The 12,030-nt window shown below is 44.4% G+C and overlaps 2 protein-coding genes and 1 long non-coding RNA gene across 7 annotated transcripts in view; 1 reads left to right on the top strand and 2 right to left on the bottom strand.

The window, feature by feature from the left end:
• The window catches only part of gpc4 (glypican 4), a 27,019-nt gene extending 24,793 nt beyond the window's left edge, over nt 1–2,226 (bottom strand). The window contains exon 1 of the mRNA XM_029164746.3: nt 1,487–2,226. Coding sequence (XP_029020579.1) covers nt 1,487–1,643 — 157 coding nt within the window. The 5' untranslated portion in view covers nt 1,644–2,226. The remainder of the gene's footprint in view (nt 1–1,486) is intronic.
• On the top strand, nt 1,119–6,386 carry LOC129604722 (uncharacterized). Of its 4 annotated transcripts, none has more exons than XR_008695879.1 (3): nt 1,119–1,214; nt 3,511–3,645; nt 3,733–6,386. It is a non-coding gene; the product is annotated as an uncharacterized LOC129604722 (long non-coding RNA). The 4 variants fall into 4 exon arrangements; XR_008695877.1 differs by lacking the exon at nt 1,119–1,214 and adding an exon at nt 1,309–1,466; XR_008695880.1 differs by lacking the exon at nt 1,119–1,214 and adding an exon at nt 2,180–2,278.
• Nucleotides 6,387–6,944: 558 nt separating this feature from the next.
• Nucleotides 6,945–12,030, bottom strand: part of gpc3 (glypican 3) — a 71,992-nt gene continuing 66,906 nt past the window's right edge. For both annotated transcript variants that reach the window (XM_029164656.3, XM_055512375.1), the window contains exon 8: nt 6,945–8,536. In XM_029164656.3, coding sequence (XP_029020489.1) covers nt 8,361–8,536 — 176 coding nt within the window. In that variant the 3' untranslated portion in view covers nt 6,945–8,360. The remainder of the gene's footprint in view (nt 8,537–12,030) is intronic.

Below are 12,030 nucleotides of genomic sequence, written 5' to 3' on the forward strand. Positions count from 1 at the left end.
CAGTTCCTACTGATTTCCAAGCTGTTGTCACTATTGCCTTGTAGTTAAAACAGATGTATAGTGTGTGGCTACACATAACGTTAAAACCACAAAATCAGACTGGCCCAAGAAAAAAAACATGTTCATGATACACTGAAATGTTTATAAAGATCAATAAAGGCTGTGTGTACTTCAAAGCCTCTACAAGGGATGTCACGAGAGCTGAAACTTGGTGCAACACTAAAATTCTGAAAATGTAAAAGGTACTAAAAGTGCCTGTGTAGCTGTCATAGGTGACACTGACAACCTTAGTAAGTAATCTCACATTAAATGTTAAAAAAAAACACACAACCTAACGTGGGATAGTAAAATAAGTCCATCAGACCAGAAACAACTCCACAGATACTGTGCAAACGAATGAAATAATTAGTAACAATTTACAGGCTTCTATATGGATAAAAGAAACAACTCCAACTTAGTTAAGCTTTTCATGAAGTCATCCAGGTGTGTAGAAATAATTCAAGGTGAGAGTTCCAGCAGGTACCGTACATTGACACCTAGCTTGTGTTAACTAACCTGACAGCGGAGGTCTAAACCACGCCTTACACCTGAGCCATATTATTATACCAGATTTTGCTCTTGTTTTTTTATCATCCCACTGCTGTAATTTAATTCATGAATTAATTAAAATACATTCATTTAAGCACATTATTTATTTGAGGTAGTATCCAAACTGATTGCATATCCCAGACTTCCAGTGGTGTTGGCACACACTACCAAGGCTCTGGTATCCTGACATCCTTAAGTCTCTACTAAGGAAGCCTGGAAATAAACACAGGCCTGGTTTCTTTCAGTGGGGAGCGGTGCTGGTGTGTTGATCCTACCTCTTTATTGTTATGAATGACCTACAAGTATTTCCTAAATGAAGACTGTATTTACCCCCAGGAGTACTGAAGTGTTGCCAGGACACAATCGCCTGAAGAAATAAATCCCAAATGTCACAGTGCTACTTCCTCCAAGATTAACATTGTGCTGTAACTTTTAACACGTCTAAAAACAACATATTTGTGCGCAACAGTATTTCCCATTTATACTTTGGCTGCAGAACAAACTTTTTACTTACTAAACTGTCAGTAGAGGAGTTTGTTACAGGACCTTTAATAGTTTCAGTCATTCCTAAGACGGCTACATTCGGAAACACTGAGCCAAGAAAACCATCTGGAAAATGTTTTAGGGTCAGTTATGACTGTTACGCACATCTTCAATGCATGTCTGGTGTTAACAACGCAAAAACAAAACCCTGCAAATAGATTCCACGCCTTTTTCTCGGGGTACTCTTCGTGTACAATTTAGCTAGCTTAAAGGTTATCATTTTCCCTGGGACCACCTGGACACCAAACCAGGTCCGTGGGACGTCCCCGACCCCCACATTGAGAACCGCTTCTCAAGACTGCGGCGATAAACGTTCAAAACCGAGGAAAACGCGAGTAAGTTTATGACGACTCACCGTTGACTCCTTTGTTGGGGACGTCGTTCACGTTGAAGCCTTTGGAGCTGTAGGCTGCTCGAACTTCGTTGCAGTTTTTCAACCTTTGCTCCGCGGTCGCCGAAACGGACAACGCAACCAGCGTGCAGGCTACACACACAACCAGCAGCGTCTTCATTCTGTGTCACTTAAGAGCGTAAGAACTAAAAAAAACTACAGCACAAAGGTAAAAAGTACACGTAAAAGCGGCCGCTCAGGTGCGTGGACGCTAGGGCAAAGTTTCGTCGAGCCGCGCGCTGAGTTTCATGAAACAGAAACTTCATTCACGGTTCGGTAACTGCCCGTAAGAACTAAGCGCAAACGAGCGTCAAAGTGTGCGCCAACGTCGTGCGTTCACCGGCGCGGATGCGCAACATATGCGTCGAGTTCCGGAGCGAGCGGACGAAAAACGCGAACAAGCGACAGAAGAGCAGTTCTCACAACATGTGAAAACTTTTTTCACTGCAGGCAACGAAAAAAATCAACTCTCTGTATCAGACTTGAGCTTCACAACTTCGACGAAAGGTATAAGCCACGGGGGGAAAGTAGGCGACGCTTCTCGCTCCCGTTTCCAGACTTGAGGAGAACGTGGTTTCTGTAGGACGGGACCCTGGACAGTTTGCTAGTGGTGCTGGGATCCAGATGCGAATAGAAAACCCTGCTGGACACCCAGGAGCGAGAGCGAGTTCCGGGGACAAAAGACATGGAAACCCGGAACACCAGGGCTGGAGCGTGGAGCAGGGAGAGCAAACCGTGGCCCGCTTCCCCTCGAAGGTCTAGACCCGCAGCAGGAACCGGTCCTGAAAATCAGGACTGGAGCGAAGGGTGGAGCTACACTGTGGCACAACATGCAGACCTCTTCATATTTTTCTTCTTCTTATTCTTCTTATCATTATTTGTATTAATATTTATTATTATCATTATTATTATTATTATTATTATTATGAGGGTAGGTTCTTTTTTGTGCATTCTTACATTAAAAAGTAAACCAGCTAGTGATGGTAAAGTACGGTGGGGATCCCTGGGAACCGAGTGACCCTTATAAGCTCCTAAGCCCTATGCTGAAACCCTACTGATTTTCTTAATAAAAACTTGATGGAAAAATCAACATTTTAAAAAAAAATCATCCCGCAACACTATTTGCTTAATGCTTTTATTGCATGACAGCGATTTACATACAAAAAATACCACGTCTTGCTCATGACACATTTTTGTCTCAGTGTGTTGATTCTGATCCCCTTTTTCTAATCCAATTACTCTTAGTTTATTTAAAATCCGGGGATTAAAAACTGTCTGGCTTCACAGCGACGACGGGGTGAAAATCACAAGCCTCTTCCCTGCACAAACACAGGTCGGGCTGTGTTCTGTGAGGAACGGGGCAGTGCTGCTTTTAATATGCAGCTGCCTGTCACATAGAGCGCCCAGTGTTGTCAAGTACAGTAAACAGTCGGCTGGAAACATGGTTCACAAAATTAATAGGAGACGTATGAAGCTGTAAAATGTGTCTTGAGTAGACGGGAAATGACTGTTGAGTGTTAAATAATAAGAATAAAATCTTGCAAAGTGTTGAGCACATGGATAAAACACCACATGTTAGCTCTGGATTTTCAGCTACCCTGTCCATACTTTTAAAACCGTTTATATAAAATGTCAACCATATGCTCTCGTCTGCCTTGGCAAAATGTTTGTCTTTGACCCTCGACCTTGCTGCAGCTTTTCTGCTTCTAAAAATTGTGAGAAGCATGAAGCATGTGTACTCTCAGCTGCAACATCAGTCTGAACGATCAGCTACCTGTCATTTATGTGGGATTTCAAATTAAAAGAGCAGAAGTCTTTTTCTTACAGTCTTGTGTGCAAATCCCCAAATTCACACTTTTTACCCCCTGTGCCTAAACATGCCCGGACTTGTGGGGTGCTTGTGTCTGTGCGCGCGCGCATGTCCACGGGTTTGGGGGGGTGAGCACTCAGCAGAATGACATTCCTGCTTTTGTGTCCACATTCCTCAGGCGGCTCCATTCATTCCGTGTGACTGCGGCTGCTGCAGGGGAAGCCAGGGGTTGCTGAGGAGCAGGAGGAGGATGCCGGTGCGGCGTGCATGGGAGAGCGTGGGCTCAGCGCTGCTCTCAATGGCCCAACAAAAGGTAAGAAAATGGTCCAGTGCCATGGTAATTACTCATGAATGAACTTTGAATGACATGACATGTCTCAGGCTTTTCTCTCTGGCTCAGGAGTTTCAACATCCAGCTTAGACGAATCAAACCGGACTGCGGCTGCCTCTGTGCACTCAAGCACCTGAATTACTGTATATTGTTATTTTAATCAACGTGCAGTGTTTGATGAACCTCTGACAAAGTTGCCGAAGCCTTATGTTTACCATGAAATAAAAGAGTCACTAAGGCAGAAAATGCAACAATTCCCGATACTGAGCTATTCTCGCTGTTCCTGCCGATTAACATCAAATTGACCTTTCACTCTCATAATGCATGCTGTTTCAACATTGCCCCAATATTACCCTAAGAAAACACGTGAACTCTACATTTCAATAGGCCTGTTTGCCCTTTCTCCAGCCTCGCATTAGCATCGAGATTATAACCCCCACTCACCCCGGGTTAGCGGCCGCTCTCCCTCACCCTGCGTTTGCCCATCTCCTAATGATCAGCCTCTCTTTTCCATCTTAAAAGCTGCAATCCAGCTCAGGGAAGAAAGGCTCAGCTGGACGACAATGGCATGTTTTAAGGTGGCTCTGAGGTGCGGAGGCTGCATAGCTGTGAAAAGTTACAACTGAGCCAAAACAAAACTGAAAAAAAAAACAGCAAGATTTTGAAGAGCGTTTGCCGTGACAGGCGTGTGACACAGGCTGTGAGGGATTGGTCTGCTTAAAGAAGGAGACGGCCATTAAAAATGGAGATGAAGCACAAACAATTAGGACTAATGAAGCTTATTTCCTTGTTGTGCTATCGATGGGTGTCTGTTACCTGTTTAAGGTGACTCCAGGGGTAAAGCTAATGGAGAAACCCCACAGCTAGGGGCAAAGCGGACATCTTGTGCCCAGAGCTGTTCATCATCCGCCGGGAGTGAGAAATACAGATCCAGAGGAAAAACACACATGATTCACATGCTGCTCTGTGGATTCAGAGAACCATGAGCACAGTCTGGAGACACATAAATTACATGATTCATGAAGGGCTTTGAAGTGGATCAGAGAGCGAAAAGCAAAAAGTAACATCCACAGTATGTATAGCATACTTGCTACACTGTGTCCTATTCATAACCTCTGCAGCTTTGCCTTGCATATTATTTATTCTACACTAAATTTAAAAAGAAATGCTACCTGAACATCTAAACATGGTTTGACAGGGTGTTAAAGAGATTATTTCATGATCTTCCATTTATAATTTAGCCACTTTTCTCCTTAGTTGTCATTGTATGTGCATACAGTAGGAGCTGAGTTTTTTCTGGAGAAACTGGTGGAAAAAAGTCAGTGGGTAAAAGACCACGTGTCTTTCCAGGGATGCAGCATCTATTAGGATTACGTTTGTCTCATTAATCAAACATTTACTGCATCACAATCTGCCACTTTTTTAACCATTAACACTTTATCTAACTGCGTATTGGTATTTCAAAATTAAGAATGGTAGATTCACATATCCCACTGATTTGTATAGAAGTCCTGAAGCCAGGATCAGTGACACCACCACGCGGCCTGCTATGGTTTTTCATACATATAAATCAAGAAATCATGTTTAAAATGATGACAAACTGTATATTTAGCAACAACTCCACCCACCAAAACAAAACAATAAAATAGGTATGAAATCAACACGTATGTTTGAAATTAAAGCCCTACCAGCATAATGTCATTAGGTGAGAGGTGGGATAAACCCGAAACATGTCGATAGGTCCACACAATCGTTCACATTAACAGGCTCTTCCAGTGTCACTAATCTGATTTACATGTCTTTAAGCTGAGCATGGAAACCCACACAGGCACAAGGAGAACACGCAGAACTCCACAGAGAGCAGCCGCAGGGGGCCGCAGGGTGTAACCCATGGCTGGGAGGCGCTGGGAGTGCGAGCATTAAGCTGCTCCTTCACTGTCCTAAAGCTGTAAAGAAAAACAACAAAACGCAGACAACACGTCAAGAAAGCAACAAAGTACCGAAAACACAAGCAAGAGCCACAGTAAGAAGGAAGTGAAAAGGAGCATGTGCCGTCTATGTTTGTTGAGTCATTTGTGTAGACGACATGTAAGGTGAAACCTCTGGGCTTTGAATCAGAGGAGCCGACACCAAGTCGGGACACTGCCTAGAGATGGAGTAGGTCTTTGTGTTGCTCATGCTGACGTGACCTCACATCAGTGATAAAGTAGAAAAGAGGAATAAAGCAAACGTGTTGAAGATTTCCACTTACAGGTAAAATGATCGGGAAATTCCATTGTGTTTCAGTTAATGTTTCAGGTTTGTGTTTTTTTCATGTACGCTTTGCAGCACAGGGTTGTGTAACACTGCATCACAGGTGCAGGTAAGATCCACAGCATTACAATAGAGTCTGTTTTACTCTGTAAAGGTCTCTATAGCGAAGCCTTTCTTACAGACAGGACGCTCCAAAGTTCCAGCTTTTTTTTCTCTTTGTTGTCTCTTGTTGCCAGGCCACTACCAATAATGAGTCCCACAACATTATGAAGGCACTTAGTTTTATATTCTTTTGTGTTTATCTTTCCAACAGTTCTCTTAATATCTTTTTTTTTTTAAATATAGATTTAATATTAAAAACCTTTAATCTCAACATCTCAACCCTGGGTTTTAAGAGATTTAATATGGATCTTTCTATCATTTATTGTGCTGGAGAAATTACAAATACTTTGTTTATTCACAGTCACATTACATACGTTACATACGTATGTACACACATATATATATATATATATACATACATACATACATATATACACATATATATATATATATACACACACACACACACACACACATATATATATATATATACATACACACACACACACACACACACACACATATGTGTATATATATATATATATATATATATATATATATATATATATATATATATATATATATATATATATATATATATATATATATATATACCGTTAGAAAATCATCAAGATTACAAAATATATGTATGTATGTATGTATGTATGTATGTATGTATGTATGTATGTATGTATGTATGTATGTATGTATGTATGTATATATATTTGATCAGTATGGGACATGTTTAGAATCATAAACACGTAGCAGCGATATTCTGAATGTTGAGTGTAGCAGACCGTTTCTTGTCGTAGCTTGTAGCCTGTATTATGTATGTACTGCTTGTATTTCTAGAGTTGTGGCCTTCAGATGCTGTCAGAGCTGAAGTTTTTCCACCCAACGTCAGAGTAATACTCTCCAACCACCTGTAATGTGTCATATTTACCTTTAATATTCATTCAGACTGCCACATTCACACGTAAGAAGCAAAACATGTGCAGTTTACTTTACATCGTCCCTTTTTACATTTCTGATTGACTTAAAAAAAACTCATGTTATTGGACATTAATTTTTTGCACAGTTGCAGTTCCAGGTTTGACATTGACTTATATCTGGACTGGTTGTAACACACTTCATGACTTCCACAGGTGTAAACAATAACCCTAAGTGGTGCTGCACTGTGTCAGGTCTGGACCACGGACATAACTCACTCGTACTCATCTGGAACAGAGCCATGATTATTGTTATTAGTTACACATGCGCTCCTCTTGAAATGACGTGTCAAGGAGTCTGTGAGGGCGGCTCGCACTTACAGCTGTGATGTCAGCGTTCAATTAGCCTTTTCCATACCTCCAGAACACTTCCTGTGGTCTAAACACCGTGGAGCTGGTTTCAATAACGGTCGCTCTTAAAAACATCCAAATCCGATCAGACAGAAGAGTAGATTCAAGGGTCAAAGGCCAAACTTTTAAAATGTGAGAACCCAGTGCAAACCCACATAACAAACCTAATTTACACTCCACATTTCACTTTGACCCAGCCACAGCGCTAAAGAATAAGTTAGAAATCAGCAGCAATGCTTTAAGTTCTAGTCAGGATTTGCTGACTTTCCTGTGAGTTATGCAAATATTGGAAATAAACATCTTTTTTGGAAACATTGCACCAACACAAAGAAACACACATCTGTACAGGAGTCAGACTGAACTGTAGAATTATGCACTGTTACCGTTAGAAAATCATCAAGATTACAAAATAAAGCAAACACTGATGATGAATGAAAATATTTGAATTATGGGATGGGAATAATTCACCTAGTACTAAGACACAATGAGAGCAAGCTTGAGTAATTTAAAGTACAGTGCATCTTTAGGTTCCATCCCGTTCTCAGGGTGAACTGAGTCTCTCCAGCTGAGTCTGTTTCTGGCAGGAGGGAGATTTCTCCTTCTCCACCAGCTGGTTTCTGCTGGGCAATAACTCACTGCAGCCGAGGAGGTGTGAGCATTTTAACAAAGTCTCTTGTGTGACAGTTTTCCACATTGCTCCTCAGTGGATGTGCACAGGAGGAGGCACAGGAGCTGCAACCACAGTGGGAGTGAACCAGTTTGTTATGTACACGATGTCGCGGGTTTAACTGGTGTGATTCAATAGGACAGTGACTTTGAATAAAGTACAACAAGTTCTTGCCAAGACAAATAAAGAGATGAGTGTGGTTCTTCATGCTTCATTTGATGAGCCATCGGACTGTACACGATGACTCAGGACTTTAAAAAACCGTTACGCGCGTTCCACAGTTTTGAATTGAATCCTAAGGGGAAACAGGTGTCGGGGGTGCGTGAGTGCACCGGTCAGTGGTGATGCAGCAGCAGCGCGGCGAGCATCACAGGTAGCGTTGGACCGAGGTAGTGGCTCCGCAGAGGAGGTGCCGGCGACGCGGCGCCTCCGACCCCGGCCGTGGCCAAGCGAGGGGTCAGCAGCTGCTCCTGGAAGGTGAAGTCGTCCATCGCCAGGTTATCAGCGAGGTCTGGGAGGAGGAGGGACAGACAGGAGACGGGGATGAGACGGAGGATGGAGGGAGCAGACGAAGAATGAAAAATATGAGAGAGGCAGGAAGAGGGATGGAGACAATTAGAGCAAACACTGTCACAAAAGCTGAAAACCATGTGCGCTATGTCTGTCCCCCCTGTGCGTGATGTCTTAAGCAGCTGTGAAAACAACGCTAAGCTGGTGGAAGGAGGAAAACCCAGGCCAAGCACACATGCAGCCAGATGTCACATGTTACGCGCGCAGGCTGAATCACACCGACACATATTTTACTGAGTGCTGAAATGTGGATTTAAGTGGTGAGATGCCGAAAACAGAAAAATTCAAATGCAAACCACAGAGTTCATGTCTCGGTATCTGAAACAACCAGCAAGTCTGACTGGGACATCCTCTGTTTGACTTCAAGTATTCAATCACTCTGATAATTGCAATCAGCATTTTTTTTGCCTTAAAGCTTTATTGGATGAAAACCTAACTACTGCAGAGTTTACGACTGCGCTAAAGCATGTGGGTTGTTTCCAGGGACAAATATGATCAGGCAACTATCTACACAAAAAGCCCCTCGGGCACTTTGTTTACACTTTGCCTGTTCTCACTAAGGGCCAGGACTGGATGCAGGGGAGGAGGCGACCTGGCTCTTTCAGGGCTCAGAACCACACTCATTAACATCTCAATCGCTGATTAACACATCTTAGCTGGTTTTCTGGACCCGTACACAATCGGTACTGTAAAGCACCGGGATGGTGCCCCCCCATTAGCATTCTGTGGGCTAATCAGCTCAGCTTCAGCTCTTTAACTTCAGAACCTGGAAGATTCTGTTCTTCAAAAGCTTATTATTATTATTTATTTCTCTGTACTGTGTGTTACACTGGTGGATTTGTTGTCTTGCTATAAACTCATAGCACCAGTTGATCCCCTTATGTAGGTATGAATACAAACTCTTACTGTATTTACTGTATTTACTGTATATACCCTACAACCAACGTGCTTTAATTCCAACCTTCTCTGTGGATTCCCTTATACGTACAACAGTCGCTGGCTGCAGACACTGGCTTGAAGTTGACTTGTGCGGCGGCTCCGTCAGGAGGCATTCACTCCGTCTCCACATGCAGCTTTTACTTCCTTTTGTGGACGAAGCTTTTGTTTTCACAATGTCGTTAATCATACACAGTGTTGCATGCCAGCAGTCAGGTTCAGCGGGATTAAAAGGAGAGCGCTGGCGATAAGGTCCGCTGCATATCCAAAGCCTCTCCTGCTTAGCTTTCACCTCTGCTTCACAATCACGGCAACAATGCCCTCAGGCCAGACACCTAACTCGTCTGATCCAGCAAGGAGACTGCAGCTGGACTACGACAACTCCCACGCATCTGCGTTTAAAAGGCACCAATGTTTGAGTGTGGAGCTGCTCCTGTATTTTACCCAGCTTCCTTCTCTCCATCTGTTGTGTTCTCTGCAGTGACTTCATGGTCACCTGCTGATCTGCTCTGACTTACTGCTCTGTGGCCACAGCTGTTGTCCTACTGGCGCTGAGCAGAGACCGCAGGGTGTGTGTGTGTGTGTGTGTGTGTGTGTGTGTGTGTGTGTGTGTGTGTGTGTGTGTGTGTTGATCTGTCTAGGGCAAGAGGATCAGCAGTAGCAAAGTCAAGGCAGGAGTCTATGGCCAGAAACAGTGACTCTGAACTGAGTCCGCTTTCACGCAGCACAAACACACACTCGACAACACGCGCACAGATGTCTGAAAATAACCGCTGGCTCTGAATTAAATTAGCTGTCTCATCTGACCTGTGTACTGTTTTCCCTGGTGGGAGGGATCTGGGGAGGGGCGGGAGGTGACTGATCTGAACCAGTGTGTGATCAGAGGTCTGACTGAAGCCGCGGCCTCCTCTCCTTCAGCAGACACAGAGGACGTGGCCCATCCTCCCAGCGCCGGCGCCCACAGGCCGCTCCACTGCCAGGCAAATAACTACTCCAAACTCTCTTACAAATTCCTGTGCAGTTATGACATCATTTGACTGGCGGCGAGGGGACAATTACCCCCCCCTCCCGTCCTCTGACATGGCAGCGGGCAGACAGGGCCCTGAAAAAAAAACATTTGTCACTGTGGACAGCAGCGCACTGTACCGCTGAGCCAATTAAGCTCAAGGTGCAATTCGATACAGCTTTTATATACACTGTGGATGAGGGGCAGAGGGGGGGTTGTGTGTGTTTGTCTGCATTCGTGCGCAGATGATTGAGCGGGGCGTGTGCGCCCATCCCTGCGCACACGCGCGTCGGAGGAAAAGTCGCAGAGAATTGTCTCGGTGTGCTTTACACCCGATGAATAAAAAGTCTCAGGTCGTGCAGAAAAAAAGCCCTCAAACTGGGTGGGGTGGGGGCTTTAGCGCTAGTTTAAACATTTTGACATGAGCAGCACCACAGAGGGGCCTTGTTCTGCAGCCTTTAAAAACAACCCAACAGGGACCCAACCGTGTGCAAACCTAGATCCCCTGCACTCCTACGCGGGGCTGGGACTAATAATATCCTGGTATAATTAGTGATGAACACCTGCGCCTGTGTGTGTGGGAGAGTGTGGACAAACGGAGACGAGCACCGACAGAAGCGATTTGGGAATTTCGGCCTTTTTCGGGAGGACAAGTGGGGAAAATCAGGCAAATAGAAGAAGAACTCCCAGCTATAAATAGTGAGGTTATCCCCACTGTCATTAATGTGGGGCTTCGTGGTTCTCATCGCTCCTCCTTACACATTCAGAGCTGCCATTTTGAGACTGTCACTCCTCAGCGCTTGAGTTACATCCCAGGGGAGAGGTCAACAGCCCGGCCTCTGATTGGCTGCTCAGAACGAGCAGACAGGCGACAGCCGACGGCGCGTTGGGCCTTTAACATGTTTGCTTTAGTGACCACTTCTCGGGGGAACAGACTAATAAATCCAAACTTTGGTTTTCAGGCGGAGCGGATGTTTGTTTGAATCTCCCCGACAGGTCAAACAGTGACTCGAGCGTGCGTGTACATACACATGTGTGTGTGTGCGTCTGTCTGAGGAGTCTGGGGTGTTGTTCTGAGCGGCGCTCGGTGCCCCGGGCTCGTCGTATACCGTCTGCAGTTGTCACAACAAGAAAACTATGTGGAAAAATTGCAACAGCCAGTGGAAAGCCACATTTTACTGCACACCACAACTACAGGTGATGATTACACGGTGGAGAAAATCACAGGAAACGCTTCATTTGGGCTGTCTCGCATTTTCAGTAAACACGGTTCCTAAGTGCAGCCGAACGAGCGTCAAGAGACGGAGCACCCCGGCACCCGGTTCACGTATTAATATAACCCCTCTGGCGAATGTGTACCTTCATGGTCCAGTACAGTTTATTCAGTACATGTGTGCTATGCACAAAGGCCTTTTTTGGTCAGATAAGTATGTGGAATGTTAAGTCTCCAAACACAGGTGCTCCTTATGAAACAGGGGAGATGGTTTAGATTG

Source organism: Betta splendens, chromosome 10 (genome assembly GCF_900634795.4).
Source record: "Betta splendens chromosome 10, fBetSpl5.4, whole genome shotgun sequence".
Classification (NCBI taxonomy): Eukaryota; Metazoa; Chordata; class Actinopteri; order Anabantiformes; family Osphronemidae; genus Betta; species Betta splendens.